The 27,108-nt window shown below is 35.4% G+C and overlaps 1 protein-coding gene across 1 annotated transcript in view; it reads left to right on the top strand.

The window, feature by feature from the left end:
- The window catches only part of MMP16 (matrix metallopeptidase 16), a 349,628-nt gene that overhangs the window by 319,826 nt on the left and 2,694 nt on the right, over positions 1–27,108 (top strand). Inside the window, exons 8-9 of the mRNA XM_060115643.1 lie at positions 13,700–13,850; positions 22,902–23,017. Coding sequence (XP_059971626.1) covers positions 13,700–13,850; positions 22,902–23,017 — 267 coding nt within the window. The remainder of the gene's footprint in view (positions 1–13,699; positions 13,851–22,901; positions 23,018–27,108) is intronic.

Below are 27,108 nucleotides of genomic sequence, written 5' to 3'. Positions count from 1 at the left end.
TTTCCCTAGGAGGTGGGTCAAAAAGGATCTTGCTGTGATTTATGTCACAGAGTGTTCTGCCTATGTTTTACTCTAAGAGTTTTATGGTGTCTGGCCTTACATTTAGGTCTTCACTCCATTTTGAGTTTTTTTGTATATGGTGTTAGGGAGTGTCCTAATTTCATTCTTTACATGTAGCTGTCCAGTTTCCCCAGCACCACTTATTGAAAGGGCTGTTTTTCTCCATTGTATGTTCTTGCCTCCTTTATCCAAAATAGGGTGATCATATGTGCATGGTTTTATCTCTGGGCTTTCTATCCTGTTCCATTGATCTCTATTTATCTGTGAAGTCTGGGAGCTTGATTCCTCCAGTTCCAGTTTTCTTTCTCAAGATTACTTTGGCTATTCAGGGTCTTTTTTATTTCCATACAAACTGTGAAGTTTTCTGTTCTAGTTCTGTGAAAAATGGCACTGGTAATTTGATACAGATTGCATTGATTCTATAGATTGCTTTGGGCAGTATAGTCATTTTCACAGTTTTGGTTCTTCAAATCCAAGAACATGGTATATCTCTCCAGCTCTTTGTATCATCTTTAATTGCTTTCAGCAGTGTCTTATAATTTTCTGCATACAGGTCTTTTGTCTCCTTAGGTAGGTTTATTCCTAGGTATTTTATTCTTATTTTTGCAATGGTAAAAGGTACTGTTTCCTTAATTTCTCTTTCAGATTTTTCATCATTAGTGTATAGGAATGCAAAAAATCTATCTTCCTTAATTTTGTATCATTCTAATTTACCAAATTCATTGATTAGCTTTAGTAGTTTTCTGGTAGCATCTTTAGGATTCTCTATGTATAGTGTCATATCACCTGCAAGTAGTGACACTTTTACTTCTTCTTTTCCAATTTGGATTCATTTTATTTCCTTTTCTTTTCTGATTGCTGTGGCTAAAACTTCCAAATCTATGTTGAATAATAAGGGTGAAAGTGGACAACCTTGTCTTGTTTCTGATCTTAGTGGAAATGGCTTCAGTTTTTCACCATGGAGAATGATGTTGGCTGTGGATTTGTCATATATGGTCTTTATTATGTTGAGGTAAGTTCCCTCTATGCCTACTCTCTGGAGAGTTTTTATCATAAATGGGTTTTGAATTTTGTTGAAAGCTTTTTCTGCATCTGTTGAGATGATCATATGGTTTTCTCCTTCAGTTTGTTAATATGGTTTATCTCATTTATTAATTTGCATGTATTGAAGAATCCTTGAATTGCTGGGATAAACCCCACTTGATCTCAGTGTATGATCATTTTCATGTTCTGTTGGATTCTGTTTATTAGTATTTTGTTGAGGATTTTTGCATCCTTGTTCATCAGTGATATGGCCCTGTAGTTTTCTTTTCTTGTAACATTTTTGTCTGGTTTTGGTTTAAGAGTGATGGTGGCCTCGTAGAATGAGTTTGAGAGTGTGCCTTTATCTGATATATTTTGGAAGAGTTTGAGAAGGATAGGTGTTAGCTCTTCTCTAAATGTTTGATAGAATTCACCTGTGAAGCCATCTGGTCCTGGGCTTTTGTTTATTGGAAGATTTTTAATCACAGTTTCAATTTCAGTGCCTGTGTTTGGTCTTTTTACATTTTCTATTTCTTCCTGGTTCAATCTCAGAAGGTTGTGCTTTGCTAAGAATTTGTCCATTTCTTCCAGTTTGTCCATTTTATTGGCATATAGTTGCTTAGTGTCAGTTGTTACTTCTCCTTTTTCTGTTCTAATTCTGTTGATTTGATTCTTCTCTCTTTTTTCTTGATCAGTCTGGCTAATGGTCTATCAATTTTGTTTATCTTCTCAAAGAATCAGTTTTTAGTTATATTGATTTTTGCTATTGCTTTCTTCATTTCTTTTTCATTTATGTCTGATCTGATCTTTATGATTTCTTTCCTTCTGGTTACCTTGGGTTTGTTTGTTTCTGTCTTCCTTTCTTTCTCTAATTGCTTTAGGTGTAATTTTAAGTTGTTTATTTGAGATGCTTCTTGTTTCTTGAGGTAGGATTGCATTGCTATAATCTTCCCTCTTAGAACGCTTTTACTGCATACCATAGTTTTGGGTCATTGTGCTTTCATTGTCATTTGTCTCTAGGTATTTTTTGATTTCCTCTTTCATTTCTTCAGTGACATCTTGGTTATTTAGTAGTGTATTGTTTAGCCTCCATGTGTCTGTATTTTTTACAGGTTTTTTTCCTGTAATTCTTATCTAGTCTCATAACATTGTTGTCAGAAAAGATACTTGATATGATTTCAATTTTCTTAAATTTACCAAGGCTTGATTTGTCACTCAATGTATGGTCTATCCTGGAGAATATTCCATGAGCACTTGAGAAGAAAGTGTATTCTGTTGTTTTTGGATGGAATGTCCTATAAATATCAATTAAGTCCATCTTGTTTAATGTATCATTTACAGCTTGTGTTTCTTTATTTATTTTCATTTTGGATGATCTGTCCATTGGTGAAAGTGGGGTGCTATAGTCCCCTACTATGATTGTGTTACTGTTGACTTCCCCTTTTAGGACTGTTACCATTTGCCTTATGTAATGAAGTCCTCCTATGTTGAGTGCATAAATGTTTACAATTGTTATATCTTTTTCTTGGATTGATCCCTTGATCATTATGTAGTCTTCTTCTTTGTCTCTTGTAATAGTCTTTATTTTAAAGTCCATTTTGTCTTAGATGAGAATTGCTACTCCAGCATTCTTTTGATTTCCATTTGCATGGAATAACTTTTTCCATCCCCTCACTTTGTTTGTATGTGTCCTTAGTTCTGAAGTGTGTCTCTTGTAGACAGCCTATATACAGGTCTCCTTTTTGTATCCATTGAGCCAGTCTATGTCTTTTGGTTGGAGCATTTAATCCCTTTACATTTAAGGTAATTAACAATATGTATGTTCCTATTACCGTTTTTTAAATTGTTTTGGGTTTGTTATTGTAGGTCTTTTCCTTCTCTTGTGTTTCTTGCCTAGAGAAGTTCCTTTAGCATTTGTTTTAAAGCTGGTTTGGTGATGCAGAATTCTCTTAGCTTTTGCTTGTCTGTAAAGGTTTTAATATATCCATTGAATCTGAATGAGATCCTTGCTGGATAGAGTAATCTTGGTTGTAATTTTTCCCTTTCATCAGTTTAAATATGTCTTGCCACTCCCTTCTTGCTTTCAGTGTTTCTGCTGAAACGTCAGCTGTTAACCTTATGGGGATTCCCTTGTTTGTTATTTGTTGTTTTTCCCTTGCTGCTTTTAAATTTTTTTCTTTGTATTTAATTGTTGATAGTTTGATTAATATATGTCTTTGTGTGTTTCTCCTTGTATTTATCCTGTATGGGACTCTCTGTGCTTTCTGGTCCTGATTGACTATTTCCTTTCCCATATTAGGGAAGTTTTCAACGATAATCTCTTCAAATATTTTCTCACTCCCTTTCTTTTTCTCTTCTTCTTCTGGCACCCTTATAATTCAAATGTTGGTGTGTTTAATGTTTTCCCAGCAGTCTCTAAGACTGTCCTCAATTATTTTCATTCTTTTTTTCTTTATTCTGCTCTGCAATAGTTATTTACACTCTTTTATCTTTCAGATCAGTTATCCATTATTCTTCTTCAGTTATTCTGCTATTGATTCTTTCTAGAGAATTTTTATTTTCATTTATTGTGCTGTTCATCATTGTTTGTTTGCTCTTTATTTCTTCTAGGTCCTTGTTAAAAGTTTCTTGTATTTTCTGCATTCTATTTCCAAGATTTTGGATCATCTTTACTATCACTACTCTGAATTCTTTTTCAGGTAGACTGCCTATTTCTTCTTCATTTGTTAGGTCTAGTGGGTTTTTACCTTGCTCCTTCATCTGTTGTGTGTTTGTCTTCTCATTTTGCTTAACTTATTGTGTTTGGGGTCTCCTTTTTTGCAGGTTGCTGGTTCATATTTTCCGTTGTTTTTGGTGTCTGCCCCCAGTTGATAATGTTGGTTCAGTGATTTGTGTAGGTTTCCTGGTGGATGAGACTAGTGTCTCTGTTCTGGTGGATGAGGCTGCATCTTGTCTTTCTGGTGGGGAGGTCCACATCCTGTGGTGTGTTTTAGGGTGTCTGTGACCTTATTATGATTTTAGGCAGCCTCTCTGCTAATGGGTGGGGTTGTGTTCCTGTGTTGCTAGTTGTTTGGCATAGGTTGTCCAGCACCGTAGTTTTCTGGTTGTTGAGTGGAGCTGTGTCTTTGCGTTGAGATGGAGATATCTGGGAGAGCTTACACCATCTGATATTATGTGGAGGTGGGAGGTTTTTGGTGGACCAATTCCTGTACTTGACTCTCCCACCTCCAAGACACAGGCCTGATATCCAGCCAGAGCAGCAGTATCCTGTCAGTCACATGGCTCAGAAGGAAAGGGAGAAAGAAAGAATAAAATAAATTTATTAAAATAAAAACTAAAAAATAATTATTAAAAATATAAAAATACAAAATCAATTGAAAAAGAAAAAACAAGGAAGAAAGAAGGAAGACAGCAACCAAACCTAAAAAACAAATCCAACAATTATAACAAACACTAACAGTTATACTAAAAGAAAGAAAAAAAAACAAATAAACAAGCAGAAAAAACCCAGACAGAGAGAACCCTAGGACAAAAACAAAGCTATACAAAGTCATACAAAGAAGCATACACATACACACTCACACAAAGAGAAAAAAGAATATATATATATATATATATGAAAAAAGTAGGAAGAGAACAACCAAATCAGTAAACAAATTTACCAATGATAATAAACTCTAAATACTAAACTAAGATAAACATAAAACCAGAAAAGAAATTGAATGCAGAAAGCAAACCCCAAGTATACTGTTGCTCCCAAAGTCCACCGTCTCAGTTTTGGGATGATTTGTTGTCTATTCAGGTTTTCCACAGATGTAGGGTACATCAATTTGATTGTGGAGGTTTAATCCGCTGCTTCTGAGGCTGCTGGGAGAGATTTCCCTTTATCTTCTTTGTTTGCACAGCTCCTGGGTTTCAGCTTTGTATTTGGCCCCACCTCTGTCTGTAGGTTACCTGAGGGTGTCTGTTCTTTGCTCAGACAGGATGGAGTTAAAGTAGCAGCTGATTAGGGGGCTCTGGCTCACTCAGACTGTGGGGAGGGTGGGATATGGAATGTGGGGCAAGCCTGTGGTGGTAGAGGCCAACGTGATATTGCAACAGCCTGAGGCATGCCATTTGTTCTCCTGGGGAAGTTGACCCTGGATCACGGGACCATGGCACTTGTTGGCTGCACAGGTTTCCAGGATGGGAGGTGTGGATAGTGACCTGTGCTTGCACACAGCTTTTTTGGTGGCTGCAGCAGCAGCCTTAGCATTTCATGCCCGTCTGTGGTGTCCATGCTGATAGCTGTGGCTCGTGCCCATCTCTGGAGATCATTTAGGTGGTGCTCTGAATCCCCTCTCCTTGCACACATCAAAACAATTGTCTCTTGCCTCTAGGCAGTTCCAGACATTTTCCCAAACTCCCTTCTGGTTAGCTGTGGCACACTCACCCCCTTCAGGCTGTGTTTACATAGCCAACCCTAGTCCTCTCCCTGGGGTCTGACCTTTGAAGCCTGAGCCTCAGTTCCCAGCCCCCACCCACCCTGGCAGGTGAGCAGACAAGCCTCTCTGGCAGGTGAGTGATGGTTGGCACTGATCCTCTGTGTGGGAATCTCTCTGCTTTGCCCTCCACTGCCCTGTTGCTGTTCTCTCTTCTGTGGCTCCGAAGTTTTCTGCCTGCCACCCCCCGTCTCTGCCAGTGAAGTGGCTTCCTTGTGTGTGGAAACATTTCCTCCTTCACAGCTCCCTCCCAGAGGTGCAGGTCCCATCCCTAATCTTTTGTCTCTGTTTTTCTTTTTTTCTTTGACCCTACTCAGGTACGTGGGGAGTTTCTTGCCTTTTGGGAAGTCTGAGTTCTTCTGCCATTTTTCATTATGTGTTCAGTTTGAGTTGTTGTAGGTGTATTTCTGATGTATTTGTGGGGAGGATGGTGATCTCTACGTCTTACTCTGCCATCTTAAAGGTCTCCCTCTATCACATTGATTGATTTGTGTATATTTAAGAATCCTTGCATCCCTGGGATAAGTCCCAGTTGATCATGATGTATGATCCTTTTAATGTGCTGTTGGGTTCTGTTTGCTAGTATTTTGTTGAGAATTTTTGAGTCTATATTCATCAGTGATATTGGTCTTTAATTTTCTTTTTTGTGATATCTTTGTCTGGTTTAGGTATCAGGGTGATGGTGACCTCATTGAGTGAGCTTGTGAGTGTTCCTTCCTCTGTAACTTTTGGAAGAGTTTGAGAAGGATGGGTGTTAGCTCTTCTCTAAATGTTTGATAGAATTTGTGGGTCTTAGTTCTTCCCTAAATGTTTGATAGAATTTGCTTGTAAAGCCATCTCATCCTGGACTTTTGTTTGTTGGAAGATTTTTAATCACAGTTTCAATTTCATTACCTGTGATTTGTGTGTTTATATTTTCTATTTCATCCTGGTTCAGTCTTGGAAGGTTATACCTTTCTAAGAATTTGTCCATTTCCTCCAGGTTGTCCATTTTATTGGCAAATAATTGCTTGTAGTAGTCTCTTATGATCTTTTGTCTTTCTGAGGTGTCCCTTGTAACTTCTTTTTCATTTCTAATTTTATTTAATTTAGTCCACTCTTTCCTTTTCTTGATGAGTCTGGCTAAAAGTTTTTCAATTTTGATTATCTTCTCAAAAAATCAGATTTTAGTTTTATTGATCTTTGCTATTGCTTTCATTGTTTCTATTTAATTTATTTCTGTTCTTTTATGATTTCTTTCCTTCTACTAACTTTGTGGGTTTTTTGTTCTTCTTTCTCTAGTTACTTAGGTGTAAGGTTAGATTGTTTACTTGAGATTTTTTTTGTCTCTTGTGGTAGGATTTTATTGATATAACCTTCCCTTTTAGAACTGCTCTTGCTACATCCCATAGGTTTTGGGTGAGTGTGTTCTCTTTGTCATTTGTCTCTAGGTATTTTTTGACTGCCTCTTTGATTTCTTCAGTGATGTCTCAGTTATTTAGTAGTGTATTGTTTAGCCTCTATGTGTTTGTGATTTTTTTACACTTTTTTTCCTGTAATTTATTTCTAATCTCATAACATTGTGCTCAGAAAAGATGCTTGGTATGATTTCAATTTTCTTAAATTTACTGAGGCTTGATTTGTGACCCAAGTTGCGATCTATCCTGGAGAATGTTTCATGTGAACTTGAGAAGAAAGTGTATTCTGTTTGTTTGTTTGTTTTAAATTATTTACTTATTTATTTTATTTGTGGCTGTCTTGAGTCTTCATTGCCATGTGTGGGCTTTCTCTAGTTGTGGCGAGTGGGGGCTACTCTTTTTTGCACTGTGTGGGCTTCTCATTTCTGTGGCTTCTCTTGCTGCAGAGCATGGGCTCTAAGTGTGTGGGCTTCAGTAGTTGTGGCACATGTGCTCAGTAGTTGTGGCTCCCAGGCTTAGTAGTTGTGGTTCAAGGGCTCTAGAGCGCAGGCTCACTAGTTGTGGTTCATGGGCTTAGTTGCTCCGCATTATGTGGGATCTTCTCAGTCCAGGTATCAAACCCATGTCACCTGCATTGGCAGGCAGATTCTTAACCACTGCACCACCAGGGAAGTGCCTATTCTGTTGTTTTTGAATGGAATATCCTATAAATATCAGTCAAGTCCATCATTTAAAGCTTGTGTTTCCTTATTTATTTTCATTTTCGATGATCTGTCCATTGGTGAAAATGGGGTGTTAAAAAGTCCACTACTATTATTGTGTTACTTTCGACTTCCCCTTTTAGGGCTGTTACCATTTGCCTTATGCATTAAGGTTCTCCTATGTTCAGTGTATATATATTTATAATTGTTATATCTTCTTCTTGGATTGATCCCTTATCATTATATAGTGTCCTTCCTTTTCTATTGTAACAGTCTTTATTTTAAAGTCTATTTTATGTGATATGAGTATTGCTACTCCAGTTATCTTTTGATTTCCATTTACATGGAATATCTTTTTCCATCCCCTCACTTTCAGTCTGTATGTGTCCATAGGTCTGAAGTGGGTCTCTTATAGGCAGCATATATATGGGTCTTGATTTTGTATCCATTCAGCCAGACTGTGTCTTTTGTTTGGAGCATTTAATCTATTCACATTTAAGGTAATTATTTATATATATGTTCCTACTACCATTTTCTTAATTGTTTTGGATTTGTTTTTGTAGATCTTTTTTGTCTCTTGTGTCTCCTGCTTAGAGAATTTCTTTAGCATTTTTTGTAGAGCTGGTTTGGTGGTGCTAAATTCTCTTAACTTTTGTTTTTCTGTAAAGCTTTTGATTTCTCTATCAATGAGATCCTTGTTGCATAGTGTAATTTGGTAGTAGGTTCCCCTTTCATCACTTTAAATATATCCTGCCACTCTATTCTGGCCTTCAGAGTTTCTGCTGAAAAATCAGCTTGTAACCTTATGGGGTTTCCCTTGTATATTTTTTGTTGCTTTTCCCTTGCTGCTTTTAATATTTTTTCTTTGTATTTACTTTTTGTTAGTGTGATTAATATGTGTGTTGGCATGTTCTTCTTGGCTTTGCCCTGTATGGGACTCTCTGCACTTCCTGGACTTGATTGACTGTTTCCTTTCCCATGTTAGTGAAGTTTTTGACTATAATGTCTTCAAATATTTTCTCAGAACCTTTTCTCCTTGTCTTCTTCTCCTAGGACCCTTATAATTTGAATGTCAGTGCACTTAATATTGTCCCAGAGGTTTCTGAGACTGTCCTTAATTCTATTCATTCTTTTTTTTTTTATTCTGTTCCATGGCAGTTATTTCCATAATTCTATCTTACAGCTCATTTATCCTTTCTTCTTAGTTATTCTGCTATCTATTCTTTCTAGAGTATTTTTGATTTCAGTTACTGTGTTGTTTATCACTGTTTGTTCTTTAGTTCTTCTAGGTCCTTGCTAAATGTTTCTGTATTTTCTCGATTCTATTTCTGAGATTTGTATCATCTTTATGATCATTACTGTGAATTCTTTTTCAGGTAGACTGCCTATTTCCTCTTCACTTATTTGGTTTTGTGTGTTTTTACCTTGCTCCCTTGTCTGCAACATATTTCTCTGTCTTCTCATTTTGTTTAACTTACTGTGTTTGGGGTCTTCTTTCTGCAGGCTGAGTGGCTGCAAGGTTGCATTTCTTCAGTCTTTTGGTGTTTGCCTCCAGTGTTTGAGGTTGGTCCAGTGGCTTGTGTAGGCTTCCTGGTGTGTGTGTGAGGTGGGGGGGTGACTGGTGCCTGCATTCTGGTGGGTGGAGCTGGATCTTTTCCCTCTGATGAGCAGGACCATGTCAGATGTTGTATTTTGGTGTGTCTATGAGTTTAATATGACTTTAGGCAGCCTGTCTGCTAACGTGTGGGGGTGTATTCCTGTCTTGCTAGTTATTTGGCTTGAGGTGTCCAGCAGTGGGACTTGCTGGCTGTTGGGTGGAGCCAGGTCTTCTTGTTGAGATGGAGACTTCTGGGAGAGCTCTCACCAATTAATATTCCCTGGGCCCAGTAGTTCTCTGGTGATCCAGTGTCCTGGACTCGGCTCTCCCACCTCAGAGGCTCACACCAACCCCTGGTCAGAGAACCAAGACCTTGCAATCTGCATAGCATGGAAGAAAAAAAATAAAGAAAACAAACTGATAAAGAAAAACCCCAAGACAAATGGTTATAGCAAAATCAAACAGAAAATCACACAAAGAAATACACATACACACAGAAACAGAAAAAAAACAAAAAACAAAAAACAGAGAAAACAAAACAGGAGAGCAAACAAACAAATAAATGAACCCAAAATTGAAAACAAACAATAAAAATTAAACTAACAAAAAAAAACCCCAAATCATAAGCAGAAAGCAAACTAAAAAAGTCAAAGAAAGTATAAAACAAATGCACAAAAATGATGAAAAAAAGAAAGAAGAAAACAAATGGAATAAATGAACAACAAAAAAGTAAACTAAAAATTTTTTAAAATATAGTTAAAAATATAAGAACAAAACAAAGCAAAGAAAAAAAAAGGAAAAAATACAGTATTACAAAAAAAGTAAAAATAGAAAAAAGAAAAACATTAAAAATAAAAGCATAAAAAATAAAAGAAAAAATAAATAAAAATTAAAACTTAAAAGAATAATAAAAAAGAACAACAGAATAAGCAAAACAATAAAAAATAGTAATAATAATTATTATTTTCCTGTAGCCTCAGCTGTCATTGTCCTTGACCCCACAGTGAGCCATAACCAATCCCTGCCTACACAGGAAGTCCTCTAATACCTCTAAGTAGGTCTCTGGACCTGACATGGGCACTGTGAGCCCAGCTCAAAATTTGACCTGCTCAATTCCTGCATGTACTTGCCCCCAAAGTCCACAGTTGTTAAAGCTAGACCAAACTCAACTGTGGGGACACTCGTCTAATTCAGATATTCCACAGATGTAGGGTTTACCAAGCCAATTGCCAGGATTTAATCTACTGCTCCTGCAGCTGCATGGAGAGATTTCCATTCCTCTTCTTTGCTCACACCACCCCTGCAGTTCAGCTTTGCTTTTGGCCCCATCACTTACCTGCCCAGGTGAGAGGGGGCAAAAGCAGTGGCTGACTAGGGCACACTTACTCACTCAGGCCGGGGAGAGGGATGGATATGGCGGCCACACTTGAGATGTGAGGGGAGTGCCTGTGGTGGCAGAGGGCAGCAGGAAGTTGCAATAGCCTGGGGCACAATCTTCACTCTCCTGGGGAAGTTGTCCCTGGATCATTGGCCCCTCAACAGTGGCGGGCTGCACAAGTCACTGGGAAGTTGTGGGCAGTGAGCTGTGCTTGCTCACAGGACCCTTGGCAGCAGTGGTGGCAGCAGTAGCAGTCAGCTCCTGCCTCTAGGGTCTGAGATAGCAGCTGCAGCTCGCACCCACCCTTGAAGCTCGTGTAGACTGTGTCCTCTGCCTGTGAGCGGAAGAAGCTCCTAGGGCAGGCCCGCCCCTCTCCTCAAGCACCCCCAGCAATGGTTCCTTGTCTCTCTGGCAGGCCAAGGCTTCTTCCCAGACTCTCTCATTTGTGGAACACCAGCCCCTCGGGCTGTCTTCATGCAGCCAAACCCAGTCCTCTCCCTAGGGTCTGACCTCTGAAACCCGAGTCTCTGAACCCAGCCCCCACCTGCTCTGGTGGGTGAGCAGACAAATGTCTCAGGCTACGGAGTTCTGGAACCCTCTGTGCAAGACTCTCTCTGCTTTGCCCTCCACACACCTGTTGCTGTGTTCTCCTCTGAGGCTCTGAAGCTCCCCCCAGTCCCTGCCAGTGAGGGGGCTTCCTAGTGTGAGGAAACTTATCCTCCTTCACAGCTCCCTCCCAGAGGTGCAAGTCCTGTCCTGATTCCTTTGTCCTTTTCCTTTTTTTTTTTCTTTTTTCTTTTGCCCTACCCAGTTACATGGAGATTTTCTTGCCCTTTTGGAAGTCTGAGGTCTTCTGCCAGCGTTCAGTAGATGTTCTGTGGGAGTCATTTCTTGTGTAAATGTATTTATAATGTGTCTGTGGGAAGAAGGTGAGCTCCATGTCTTACTCCTCCTCCATCTTGAGGGTTCTTCCCTGGCAAAAGATCTTTGATAGACCTTCTCATTTCCACTCTTCTCTCTAAGATCCGTTTTCAACAAAAGAGCAAAGATCATCTTCTGAAAATAGGAAACAGACCATATCCCTTTGTTAATTTAATCTCTTTGATGGCTTACCAGTGTACTCAAACTAAGATCCAAGCCCATCATATAGGTTTTCAGTGCTACTATCTTCTTGCTTATTACATTCAATTAATCTTCTTTCAATTTTGATCATATAAAACTCTCCTTTTCTTGGAACACTCTTCCCAGCATTCTTTGCATAGGTATCACCTTCTTCTCTTTCTTTAAATTTGGCTTAAGTGTTACTTCTTCAGAGATGCTTTCCTGATCTCCTTATTTGAAGTATGTTCCCCTTATGTTTTCTTTTTCTCAACCCCTGATGTGTTTCCTTTATAGCATTCAATAATTTTTCAATTACTATAATTACATTTTTGTGTTTTTGTTTTTCATCTGCTGAATTCACTTGAATGTGGGATGATCAGAGTAGTGATCAGGTCTGTCTTGTTCTCTTTAGTATCCTTGGTACCTAACATGATACTTGGGATACTGGAGGTACTCAACAAATATTGTTTTAATTTAAAATAATAAAAAATGGTAGTAGAAACTCTTAGGGTAAATAAGATTACCCTGGTTACAAGCTAGAGACTCCTACTTAAATCTAGCCTGAAGATGTGTTTTTTTGGTTCATTTGTGTTGTGTTGATTTAGGCTAGTAAGTGATTTTAACTTTTTTTAAATTCCTTTATGTATAACATGAATGCTACAGTTTATCATAGTCCTCAGATACAGATAGTATTGAAATATTTTAACAATGAAGAAGGCCTTACATCTAGTAGAAAGAACACAGGATACTTTGTCAGATATTAAGATACTGTTTTACTTTGCCAGATATTAACCTCAAGAGGAGTTAGTTACTCAAGAAGTTGCTTGAGTATAGAAAGATCCAGGATGTGTCCCAATATTTGAATACCTCTGCCACTCCACTCCTGTCATCTCTAGCTGGCCCTTATAAGTATTTGAGTTTGTGACACCACTCTGTCCCTGTACAATTTAAAATAAAAAGAGAAGAGAACAGAGAACAGAGCCTTGGGAAATGTCAACATTCAAGGACTGAGTAAAATAAATGAATCTCAGAAAGAAGCAGCTGGGGAAGAAAGAGCCATAACAACAACAAAGTGGTTTTCTCGCAGCTCAGGGAGAAAAATCCTTTAAGTGGGCAACTGTGTCAATAGATAAGCGTGGAAAATTGTAGGCATTGGTGACTCCAGGACAAAAGCTTTCAGTAGACAATGGGTATTAAGTCAACTTTCAGTGGAGTGAGAAATAGTTGCAGACTACTTGAGAGTCATACTGAAGAGGGGAGTGGTATACATAGTCTGCCAGTGGTGTAGGGCATGAGGAACTGTGTTGTCTGTAGATAATTTCAAAACAGTAATAAAGCTGACTGAAGTTCATCTTTTTTTTTTTTTAGTATTGTCATACTCTGGCAATTTTGAACAAGTTTAGGGTTAAAATTTTGCTACCTTCAGTCACCATTCTTACAGAGAAGGATAGTGTAACAGCTAGAATAGGGCATCAGGTCAAAAGAGGATGCCTTTATTAAACTAGATGGACTTGTGAATGTTTATATATTAAAAGAAAATGATTAGCCCAGAAGAAGTGTTTTAACAGAGTAGAGTTTGTAATCAGTACAGCAATCTGAGGGCATATAAAATGCCCAAAACACAGGAATGATTTAGTCTTGAATGAAAATAAGGCCTCTAATTCCTAGAGGAAGAATCCTTGACCCTTGATTCAAAACTGTTTCAATATAGCAAGTTGTAGATCTTTTTTTATTTCTTAAATTAACACACAAATTCTGATTACATTATTAAGTAAGTTTTCATTATGTCCACTTTTGAAAATAACATGTTTCAAAAATAACGTCAGTATTCCAGGTGTGACTGCTACTAAGTTAGTTCATGGATTTCATGTAAAATAATTTTAAATGCATTGTGTTAGTAGATATATTCTAATTTCTGACATTAAATTAGTGTATTCTGCATTTGCACTTATTTCATACAGGTAACAAATATTGGGTGTTCAAGGACACGACTCTTCAACCTGGTTACCCTCATGACTTGATTACTCTTGGAAGCGGAATTCCCCCTCATGGTATTGATTCAGCCATTTGGTGGGAGGACGTTGGGAAAACCTATTTCTTCAAGGGGGACAGGTCAGTACACGCTTCACATGAGGAAAACAGTTAACTAATGTTTAGAGAAGTCAATATATCTAGTCTATAATAGGCATGTACATTTGAGGAAAGAATCTGTGTAGATATAAGCACAGGAATTAATAGAATTGCAACCATTTTTATACATTTTAAAATAATATTTAAGATAAATCTTCCTCTAATATACACAAGTAATGTGACTTTCTTATGAATGTATATATACAGTATATATTCTTTCTCTTCTGTATACTCTTAACATTCCTATAAAGCTGTATAGGTAGTGTATTTTATCCTTACAATGCATTTTCTTATAATTTTACTTACTTTACTTAAAAAGTACTTTTTAAGAGAGGCTTTTTTTTTTGCTTTTATATTTAAAGTTAAATTTTTACACTTTGCACACAGTTAATTTTGAACATTTTCAAATACTTTCAGTTTAGTCATGAATTCTATTTCTTAGGACACTATTTATTTAGGTATGAGCAGATAGGTGCGATGAACTAACCAAACTATCACTGGACTAAATAAACACTTTTAGCTTGAAGTATAATATCTCTTGCTATTTTCTGTCATTTCTTTTCCTTTTATGACATTACTAACAGGGTTTGTAAAACAAAGTGAACTATTAGTTTATGACATACAGTAGCCACTAGGCATACTAACTTCACCCCCTGCCTAATTTTTGACAGATATTACATATAAAATATAAGATGAAGGTTATATTTTTATTATTTTAAATTAATATTAGGTTAAAAATAAAGATAAAAATCAAATTTTAGTTACACTATTACTAGTTGGGTCAAAATGTGACACCCATAAATAACCTTCATTGTCAGGTAAAACTCAAGTATATTATTTTACAAGTAATTTTAAAGCACACACATGCATGAACACACATAAAAACAACAGGTTTTAATGAGCAACAAGCTAGTATTGAGTTTGCCTTATAATCTTAGCATAATGTAACCCTATAAAATGTCTCCAACTTCATGAGAAAAATAAGGATATAAACCTTGTTTATTTTACACTTTGTAATTTTTGATAACGAGTGACTTAAAACATTGAGCTTTATCTGTGAACAAAAAGATCCTATCATTTGTGTCCATGGATAAAAATGTATACTTTTATTCTGTTACAAGCTTTTTATACATTCAATTTGTATATATTTCTATGGCAAAATATTCATAGCTTTTAATTCACTATCATGAAACTAAGGTTTTGTTGAATGTTTCTTACTAAATCACAAAACAAAAAAGATTCACCAAACAAAAACTCTATTAATGTAGAAGATACTGCTTATCATCACAAAAAGTATATGACTCTCAGTAAGATATGTGTAGTTAGAGTATGAAAAGAGAAGAATGAAGAAATTGCCACAGCATGGTGTCCTCTAATGAAAATAAATCTGTGGACTTATATTCTTTAAAATAACAACCCTCAGGCTGTTAGAGTTTAATTCCTCAGCTGGTTTTAATTGCTTGAATGTACTCTTTCAAGAGTAGGTTCAATACAATCCTGTATTGTCCCCACCCCACCCCCACCCCCAGAAAGGGGTAGAAACAAAAGGCTGAGAAAACACCATGGAGAAATTAACTTCTACAAGACAAAACATGAAAGCTTAACTTTCATATAACAGCTTTAATGAGGGTTTCATAGATGACAATAAAAACTGCCATTTTATTATCAGTTAGCCATACTTTTAAAAATGTTTCCATTCTAAAAACTTAGCACTTCTTGAAAAAATTAAGTTTAGAAATTAAATGTGAGCCACCTCAAGTCAGTGAAATCAATGAAGTTTACATACCAACTTTATAATGGAATAAAGATATAATAAATGAGAAAAGGAGTTTTAGTTAATTTATTTCTGACTTAACAAGCTTCATGCAAAATATAACAAATATATAGAAATACTTTGATTTTAAGTTCTGCTTAAATAACTGCTTTTATAGGTTTTAAAGATATTTAAAGCAGGATCCCAATTAATTTTCATGTGTGTGATCTTCTATACTAGTTCATGAGCCATAGATGTTTTATAAACAGATGACTTCATATTTGTATAATTGCTTAATTCCAAAGTCACACAATTTATAAATACATTCATTCTAGATTAAAAGTAGATGGAAAAGACATTAAACTATCTAAGTCAAACATAAAAACAATGATTTGCTTATCACTTTTATATGAGAATTCAGTTTTTCTTCCTTATAGGCATTATATATTTACAATACTTATCAATTTTAACTTTATATATATATTTTCAATGTATATTTTGAGAGAAAACATTGAAAACATTTATCTTTATTTATTTCTTCCTCTTATTTCATTGACATTTTTCTGTTTTAAAAAATGTAAAACAGATTTCTATTTCTCTAAGGTTAAGATCAGAAAATGATTTTAGAGATAACCTAGTTCAGGTGTAAAAAACTCAATTGCTTTAAGGAATCAGGCAAATAATGTATACAGTGCTGGGTACAGGAGTAATATATATGGCAATAGGGAGTGATAGGTACTGTGATGAGCTGGAAAGTACAAATATTCTAGAAAAGCATTCAAAATCAGAATCATTTATATAATTTGCTAGACAAACAAAGCACACCTTTAAATTATATTTGGTTCAAGTGCTGCCATATGTCAGTCCTACATCATATTCACTTCCTACCAAAGTCTAGACTGCCTCAGTTACATTCCATAGGTATTCATCCTTCTGTACCTGACTACCTGTGGTGACAGCATAAATATGAGACAGCCCATTCCATTCTCAATAGCTCTAATTCCTGCTTGCATAAGATTTCTGTACTCATCTTGACATATCCCTCACTCATTTAGTTAAAATATTTTTTGAGCACATACTATGTGACATGTACTAGGTAACGAAGATATAGTAGTAAAAAAGACCACAAGTATTCTGCTCCCATGGTCCTTAGATTCTATTAGGGGAGATAGTTGTAAACAGAGAAGAAATAAATGACCCTGATATGTTAACACTGAGAAACACTACAAGAAATATAATAGGTGATGATGTGATAGAGGCCCTTGGGTGGGAAGGAGTGGTTGAGAAATTAGTGTGGAGGTCAAGAAAGTCCTAAATTGTGAAGGGGACACTGATGCAAAGACTTTAGTGGGGGAGAAATTTCAACCACACGAAGTTATTCAGAACAGTGTGTTGTAAGTACCTGAAATAGCAGTACAAAAGCAAAAATGTTAGAATGTTCAAAGTGGAAAAAAAATATTGTGGCTACAGCATAGTGGGTAAGTGATCAAGGAGGTCACACATGTAAGCAGGGACCAGATTACGAGGCCCTGTTGAACATGGCAAAGACTGGATTTTTTAATTTTAAGTACAATGGAAAACATTGGAGGGTTTTCAACAGGAAAGTGCATGTTCTGATGTGTATTCAAAAACATCGTTATGGCCTCTGTGTGAAGAATGGACTTCAAAAGTGGAAGCATGGAGATTAATTGGTAGGCTGTTGAAATAGTACAGGGGGACACAATGGTAGCAGTGGAGATGGAGCAAAAAGTACAGTTTACATTTTGTATGTAATCATAACAAGTTTTTTTTATGGCTTGGATTTTAGGGGTGAGAAAAGCAAATCAAAGATAACATCTAGGTTTATTGCCTAACTAATTGAATAGATGGTGCCATTTCTGAAGATGTAGCAAAGAAAGAGTTTGAAATGTTCATTTTTGGTTTGAGATACCTGCTTACACACCAATTAGAGAAATCAAGCAGGTAGTAACAGTTCACAAGGAAAGGTGGGTTGGAGGCACAGATCTGAAAGTAATTTCATATAAATTGTATTGAAAGTAAGGGCGGACATGAAATCTCATAAATATAGAGATAGCTAAAGAAGTGTCGATGAAAAGATGGTTCTTTAAACAGATCTGTAAATTCAGATTAAAATGTCCAATTTCACTGTTTCACATATAGCATAGAACTCAGTCCCTCAGACTCCTACTTGTCCTTTTCTTAATATACTATAATTTTATACTCGGATACATTTTGATCTTCATAGCATTTAGCTCTAAAATGCTATGTTCCTAAATCATCTCAGCATCTTCTCACAAATATACCCAAGACTCTCTTGTCATACTTCATTCTAGGCTGAACCGTTGAGGATTTTAAGACATTTTCAAAGAAAGAAGACAAAATTTAGATCTATTTTGGTTTGTTTTATTATTATTACTACTAATAGCCAAACAGAAAAATACATTTATTTCCTATAGCTTAAGGTGTGTGTTTATGAAGTAATTCCTTTCTGTGTTTTTTTTTTTTTTTTTTTGCGGTATGCGGGCCTCTCACTGTTGTGGCCTCTCCCGTTGCGGAGCACAGGCTCTGGATGCGCAGGCCCAGCGGCCATGGCTCACGGGCCCAGCCGCTCCGCAGCATATGGGATCCTCCCAGACTGGGGCACGAACCCGTATCCCCTGCATCGGCAGGCGGACTCTCAACCACTGCGCCACCAGGGAGGCCCCCTTTCTGTGTTTTTAAAATTATCCAACACAGTACAAATTGATATTTTCAATTCTGTTTTAATAAGGCTTCTGAAGAAAGAGATTTTGTATGATTATTTGGGTGTGAAAAAAGTGGCCCTGGGTTTTGTGATAACAGAGGCAAGTAGTCTGACTCTAGAGTAAGAAAATGAGACAAAGTGGATGAAGAAATGACCGGATCATATGAAATCAACCTTGGAGTCACTTTCTGTTCAGTTTGAGTTCAGTATCCAGAAACATTAAAGTATGTCATTTCAGAATTTTCTATATCATTTATTTGTTCACACAGAAGGAATTTAAGAAATTGTTATATACTATTACACAGACAACTGTTTTGTCTTATGGTTATGACTCATGATCAAATCTAAAAAATGATGAATATAGCCCATTTCCATTCATAATTTATTTTAAAGGATTGATTTACAATGCTTTTCTCAAAGAATCAGCAATTTAAAGTCATAATTCTACTGCAGAGATTATTGATATATCAGAAGAAAAAAACTATAAGCTTTATTTATAATAGCTACTATCATTTGCTGACCTTACTGCACAAAATTCCAAATTTTTTTTCCATTATAATATCTAAATTGTAAACCCCTCCAAGTGGTTTATTTACATAATGTTCCAGGTGAATATGCTAATATACTTCTCAATGAACCCATAAGCCTATTTTTCAGGGAGGAAAATATCAGTGGGATGAGCTTTTTTGTTCATGTTGAAATATGTTCAAATATGTTAGAAATTAAAATGCAAACCTATATTTATGAATAAGCCTCACCATTTTTATAAGGCAGCTGGATATAATGTGTATATATAATAATATAACAGACTGAATAATATTATGATTGAATATAGTTAGATGATTCTAATCACATTGAAGTTTCCTGGACATATATCAAAGCTGACACAGCAGGTAATCTGAGGGTCCCATTTTATGTTGAGTTTTTCAAAGATGGTGAAATGATGCCAAGTTATAGTTTTGCATTATCTACTAACAGAAAGAGGGAAAAATTGCTTTTATCCTTAAAAAATCATACCAGGATTATGTTCCTACTAGAGGGTACAATAAAATTCACATTCCATAAATATTTTCCTGAAATGTGATCTCAATAATTCTTATGTGTCTTTCACATAAGTGCTCAAAAAAGTGTTGGTAGGCAAATGGATCTATAAGCAAATAGAGCAAGGGATGAAGGAAAATTATATTGACACAATGAACATTAAGAATTTGAGTGAGGACCCCAAGAGGGTAAGATGACAGGGAGATTAATGTAAGAATGTTATGTCAAGGGAAACACTAGCATTACTGTGGTAGAAAATTGTACTAAACTATGAATCAAAGAGCATTAGTTTGAGTTTCAACTCTGTAACATTCAAGAAGAGCAAATGTGACTAAGACATTACTTTTGAATAATATGATGCCCAATGCTTTGTCACTGACTGAATTGTGTGACCATGTATACTATATCTATGTTAGGACCTCAGCATAAGTATGTTTTAATATGCAATATAAAAGATATTTGAGGGATTTTAGTGAAATAAGATTAAAATATTATATACATATACATATATATATATGTATATATATATAAATTTACTTTATAGCTACAAAGCACTACATGAAGAATAGGTACTGTTACATGAACATTGTTATAACTACATCTTGGAGAACAAACCTGGTTTCTGAATATGTAGTAATCTTCCTTCAATCATACGTAGAGTGTGACCCCATTGTCCCTAGGATTTTAAATTATTCCTGGGTTAGCAAAATTTTAAAACTTGCTTTAAGTTATGGTTTATGTCATCTAAAAATACCTTTTATTGTAAGATACATCATAATTTAATCTATCATTGAGGGGAAAACTCTGCCCAGTATACTCTGACATAGTATTGAGATGTGAAATACCTATAATAGAGATGTGAAATGTGAAAAAATATGTATCTTAGAATCCGTGAAATAAGGTATTTGATGGTTTCTCTGTGAGAAGTTTTTTTTTATGATCAACTTCAGGAAACAGTTAATATATATGACTATTGTAAATCCCATTGAAATATTTACTTGAGAGAAGAGATCTGGAAATTCTGAGTGCAATCTCAACCTCATTAACCATGCTATATTCATCGCAGCCTGTTCTGTGATAGAGGAATATTCAAAAATAACTTAAAAGCAGATGTTTCCATGAAAGAAAATATACATTAGTTTTGGTAGAACTTTGCGCTCCCTACTTGTCTTCTTCAGAAAGATAGGCCTGACTACCATTATTTCAGCTCAGTGTTTCTCCCTGAATCTGCCCTTATCTTCTATGTGATAAGAATCTATGACAAACACCTCTACAGTGTGTTTTCCTGTCTGGATAAAATCTGCCTTGTGGCTTATTATTGGGATACATCCTGAAACAATCTTTTTTTCTTTTCCATGTGAACACTGAAGATGAAGGAAGTGCTAATATTCCACATGTTACTTATCTGAGGTATCTGGGAATCTATAGCAAAACATTCTTTACAAGATTCCACAGCTCTGTAGATGAAGGATTCTCCATAGACCTGAAACAAGAGAATATACAGAAAAGACTGGATTTTTTTTTCTTTTTTCTGATTTAAGCTAAATGCCTAATCCCAAGATAATGCATTGTGTGTTACTTCACAAATCTGTTGGTGAAATGCTACCTTTAGCATATGTTAAGAGATGTTTAGTGGTGTGGGGGAGAAAATGTTGTCAAACATATTTGGTATATGTAGAAGAAAGAATAGTGACTTTTGAAATGGAACAGACTGGTTATAAGTCATTGTCCTCCAAGAATTCTCCTCTCTCAAACGGAGACAATGACAATTCTCTCATGAGTTTATAGTGAATAAACATTTGATATAATGTATAGAGCATTATGCCTGCCCTAAAATAGGCAATATCACTGTGAACTCCCAATGGTTTCACCCCAGTATTGTCAATCCTTTTGAACATTCAGACATAAAATTTTTGACTCTTAGAACATATAGGCAATAATGAGTGATCCAAAGTAGGGAGGTTCACAATTTGTTCCTTAGATATCTAGTGGGTCTGTGAAAGTGGCCCAATGGCCACCCTGTGAAGGGATGAGAGTTCTGAGAGTTCTGACTCTTAGCAAGTTTTGCTTTTATCTGTTTATCCATCTATACACCAAGAACTCTAGTCAAGACTTGCCCTAAAGTCTACAGTCATATACCCAATTGCTTCATCAACAACTACTTTGATGTTTAACAGGCATCTGATTTTAACACGCTTAAAGTCAAACTCACAATTCCTCAAACCTCCTTAACTTACCTTTCCATGCTTCCTTATCTCACTGAATGGCAACATTATTCTTCTGGTTGTTCAGGCCCCAAATTCTTGAGTTATGCTCAACTTCGTTCTCTCACATACTGCATTCAATCCATTAGTAAGCTCTTTGGGGTTTTTCTTCAAAATAATATCCCAATCCCTTGAATTATCATCAGTTCTCCAGTACACATTCTAGCCCAAGGATTACTGAAATGACATCTTAACTGGTATCTCTTCTACTTTACTTCCTTCAATCTGTTTAACTCATAGCAGCAGTGTGTTCCTTTCAAAAATAAGCCATATCTTGAAGGTCTTCTGCTCAAACTCTTCATTGCCTTCACATCTCTCTTAGAGGAAAACAAAAGGTTTTGCCATAGCTTAAGGGTCTATCTAATCACAGGTGTTGGTTCCCACTCTGACCTTGTCTCCCTTTTGCTAACTCAACTCTAGTCACTCTAGCCTCACTGTGGATGCTCAAGTGCTCCAGGCTTATGCCTGCCACAGAAACTTTTGATAATTAGTTACTCCATGTGAAATGTTATGCTCCTCAAAACTACAGAATGTTGCTTCTCACTTCTTTCTGCTCTCTGCTCAAACAACGGCTTATCAAAGACCTTGCTATCCAGTACTTTAAAATGGCTGACACATATTCTTAGATAACTTTTTCTGCTTTGTTTTCTTAATAGATCTTACCACCTCCTATGATAGTATACATTTATTGACAATTTTTTTTTCCTGTAATCTCTACATATCCTAAAATGTAAGAGTGGTAAGAGCTGGGGCATGCCTCTTTTGTCCAAGGTTGTATCGCTGGCACCTACAATAATTCTAGAAACACAGTAGGTTCTCATTAAATATTTGTTAAATAAATGAATGGGTAAATGGATCAAGATTATGCTTATTTCAAATGACGTATTCTGGTGCCTAAGTAAGATTTTTTAAAATCATGAAAACTTCTGATTTCTACACAGGTTGGTGATACCCTTTTGAATTGTAACTATGCTTAGCTAGAATTTTAAAATTAATTTTTAGCAGACTGAAGAAATATAAAATAACATATCCATTTTTAGCATATTCTAAAAAGGAAACAGAATAAATTGTGTACACTGTCCTTGCATGATTTAAATCAGTTCTGTAAATCACTAACAAGTACATAGGTAGCATGCAGCAAGGATTTAATGAATGCTAGCTAGCTGTTATTGTTTGTATACATAATTGTCTTTCCTATGCATGTGTTGTTGTTGTTTATTTATCCTTTTCAGGTATTGGAGATATAGTGAAGAAATGAAAACCATGGATCCTGGCTATCCCAAACCAATCACAGTCTGGAAAGGTATCCCCGAATCTCCTCAGGGAGCCTTTGTACACAAAGAAAATGGTATGCAACATGTGCATTATATATTTCATGAGCTTACTAAGTAGTTGAATAATCGATCCTACTTGTTCACTATGTTAAATGGTTAGAAAGTAACATACTAGGGCTATCTCATATTATATTTATATAAAATTTCCTTCATAGGTTTATATTTAATATTACGCTCAAGACGTTTTTTTAACCTCAACATATTTTAGTTTATAAAAAAAAGTAATTTTTAAAAATGAAGAGTGTTAATTCCTTTGAAGTAACCTCACCTATTTTCTACTAAAGTTCATGTACAGATAATAATAACAGACATATGTGGGACAGGAGCTGGTCACAAAGAAGATATGTTATAAATGTGAGCTGAGGATTGTACAGCATGTTGAGGATTATAATTTTTCATGTGTGCCTTTGGCCTATAGTGTCAGCAAACAAGAAAGATCCCAGTTCAATACAGTAAGGCTAGAGTAGATGTATGATTGCTTAATAACAGAAACAGATCACAGAGCTGCTTTGCTCTCCATCTCAGGATTCGGGATTCAACCAGATCCTAAGAGAAGTTACCCAAGCAATGGGTAATCAATACTCCTGTATCTGTTGGTAAAGTTTGAACATTTCTCTCCGCATTCAGGGATTAGTAAGTAGAAATAAACCATAATAATAATAATTCAAAATAAAATTTATACACAATATTCCAGAACAAAGGAAAGTGACATCAAACTGAAATACAGAGAAAAAGAAAATACCCTCTCAGATGATTTATAATAGGAAAGAGAAGAAAATAATACATTATGTGGGTCCTAAATAGCATGAAAAGTCTATAACATATATGCAACAAGAACAAAATAACATCACTTGCAAGAGGAAAATTAAATGCATCTGGGAGAGGAATATCGAAAAAAATTAATGAAGAAACAGGGGAAAGTGAAAAATTGACACGACTCACTGAAAACAATGGCTGATCATCAGCAAATTGCCAGAGTTTAAGAAAGCTTTACACTGAGTACAAGCTTGAAGGAACTGACACCCAGGATGACACCAATCAGAAAAATCAAACACAAACTGTGTTTTGACCATTGTTATATGTAATTTATACTACATTCTGTGTAATGATATCCTACAAGTAAAACACTGTATGCTAAGTCAAAAAGAACCTTGAAGCCCTGATTATAGCACTTATTGGAATTATAGTTTTTTGTGTATTCTATTGGTTCAGAGAATTAAAGGACCAAGTTAAGATATAACCTGTATGTGACAAAAGCAGAAATCCACAGGAGAGGACAGATTGAGATGAAACATATCTATCTGAGATAAAAAGGAAATCAATAAGAAAATAAAGTTACAATGCAGTCAAATTGGAGGCAGTAAAACCATATCAATATATGGCAAAAAACTACACAAACTATGCAGATGCAGAAGACAAAGAAGTGAAAAAACGTGAAACATAATCACATGGAAAGTAGAAAATTGAGATGATCCCCTAAAATTAGAGCTGTCACCAAGAATCTAAGGGGGAGAGATTTCTTGAGGTTAGATTAAAGGGGGTTGTTTCAGCCCAGATAAAACCAACTCTAGCTTACATTTACAGAAGTTCAACCACTGCTCTAGACTGCCCTAAATAAAAGTTATCACACACTATGCACAAATATATGCAAAGAAAATTAAGCCAAGATCTTACCAGTGATTAAATATAGCAAGTTTGATAAACTGTTTTTCAATTTCTTTCCTTTATTAATATTCTAAAATGAATATAACTTTTATAATAAAAATAACTTTTAAAATAAGTAATAATTATTTCAAAAGATTGAAAAAGTACACATAACCTTAATTCCTTAGCATATTAACTGTTTTTTTTTCCCCTGTTTCTATTTGCAAGTCCATTAAAATTTGAGATTTGATTCAGGTTCTCTGGAAATAAATCATAATTATATAAAGATAAAAAATCTTCTGGCTGTATCTTGCCCCATGCTTTTTCATATTCTTGTCCATCTTAAAATAATATTTGTTTAATATAAATGGCTTCCTTACATTCAGAATTTAATATTTTCTTTTCACATGGCAAAGAATAACTTTGTAAAATTCTGGCAAAAAAAAAAAAACATGTTGGAAAAACCAGTGCTTACAAATGACAAAAAACTACAGATGAAACTTCAACATATCTATGTCTTCTGTACCTTACCTGATCCAGCCCTTTCTTTGATATCCTTCAACATTGAGCTCACTTTTGATCTTTCAGGAATCCTTGAATATCCTTTTTGGTACACCATCCCTTGCACTCAAAATCTCATATTACAACAATCAATTTATATGCCTGTTTGTTATCCCCTCTAGTGTAAACTCTTCAAATGCAGTTACGTAGTAACCATTCAATAAACATTAGTTGTTGAAATTAATTTTACCCCTTCCATTACTCTAGACCTTCACACCCTGCAGTGAATGAGATCACCTATTTGTTTGAAAACCTTGTTCTGTAGGGCAGTGATATTAATCAATCTGGAACATCTTAGTCTAGATAGTCTACCAATAGCAAATTCTCCATTTTTAATTCTCTATTCAAATCTCATGCTTGTGTTTTTTTACCTTGAACTCAAATTATACATAACTTCTTCCCTTATGTTTTTTTTAGAGAAGAGCAAGTTCAATTTATTGAGTAAACACACATTTTTATACAGATATAAATAAATTTATATACTCAAAGCAATTCCGTATAAGGATAAGTCCATGCACATGATACTTGATGGTCATAAAATCAGAGATGATAGAGCAATGAAATGTTTTCTCTAATTCCTCACCCTTCCACCAAGGTAGGAATTTCTTCTTAAGGATCTTCTCTTTATGATAGTTTTCAAAAAAAAAAAAAAATCCCAGAAGCTTAAAATTGAGCTATAGATTTTTGAAGGATGTTTTCATATTAAGGTGGAATATACCTTCCTATAATACCTATTGATATTATTTCTGTCACCTTGGCCAATGAAATGTGAATGTGTGGTGCGATTTACTGACTTCCCACCATCTATCAGTTGTGCTACATAAATCTTTTATCTAATTTAATAGTCCAACACAAATACCTCTTTACCTCATTTATAATTATTTATGAATGAGGAAAACAGCATCAGCTAGTTTAATTAACTTACTCATGATCATGAAAGTGGTGATATTTTGTCTACGGTTTGAAACTAGACCATTCTAGCCTCACTGAATTGCTCTAAGGCACTCTCTCCAAAGAGGAAAAATTAAAACATCTTTTCCTACATTATATCATTAAGGTAATTGACAATCTGTCATGTCTGGCCAGATTTTTCATTTTGTCATATTAGATATACCTTAGGCTTTCTCAGAATGTAGCTTCCTAATCCATCATCTTTCCAGTTTTCACCTGTAACCATCTTAATTTAACAATTTTCTTATTTTCCTCTTTATTTTTAGCCCCTGAAAATAGCTACAATAATCCAAATTATATGACTTATGCCATATATATATATATATGAATTATTTCTTCTTGATTTTGACAGTGTTTTAAGCAATAACATGAGTTTTTAACTTATACTAAAATTGTAGAAAATAATTGCTGCATTTACCTGCCTTCAAATCTCTAAGTTACTTGCTGTCAGGCCCTGCCTCCTAGGTATTCTATATTCTCTCCTTAGAAAATGAAATTTTAAGGTTAATACAAGATTCTGCTTTAACACTGCTGCATTTTATTTTACTGATTATAGCTCCACTTTTAGCCTGTTAAAATAGTTTGACTCTTGCTTCTGTTGGTGTATTAATTCTCTACCCTGACCCTTATGCTCTGTTAAAATCTACACGTGGGATTCAAACAAATATTTTCACAAGACCCAGGTTATTCATTCACATTTGTTAAACATTAATTAACATTTTACTAATACATATACAATAGTGAAAAACAGAGAGAACACACAGGCACTGCTATGTAGGATCTTCTATGAAGTTATAACACGACAGCTATGGTAGACAATTTTTCCTTACATTTTAGGACTAAACAATAGAACAGTCACCAGTGAAAACCAATCAAATACAAGAAAAAAAAAAGTCATCACATAATTCATTACAGCCTAACTGACTTCTACCTCAGAATTTCTCAAAAA

This window comes from Mesoplodon densirostris, chromosome 13 (assembly GCF_025265405.1).
Source record: "Mesoplodon densirostris isolate mMesDen1 chromosome 13, mMesDen1 primary haplotype, whole genome shotgun sequence".
Classification (NCBI taxonomy): domain Eukaryota; kingdom Metazoa; phylum Chordata; class Mammalia; order Artiodactyla; family Ziphiidae; genus Mesoplodon; species Mesoplodon densirostris.
This window is presented reverse-complemented; position numbering and strand designations above follow the sequence as displayed.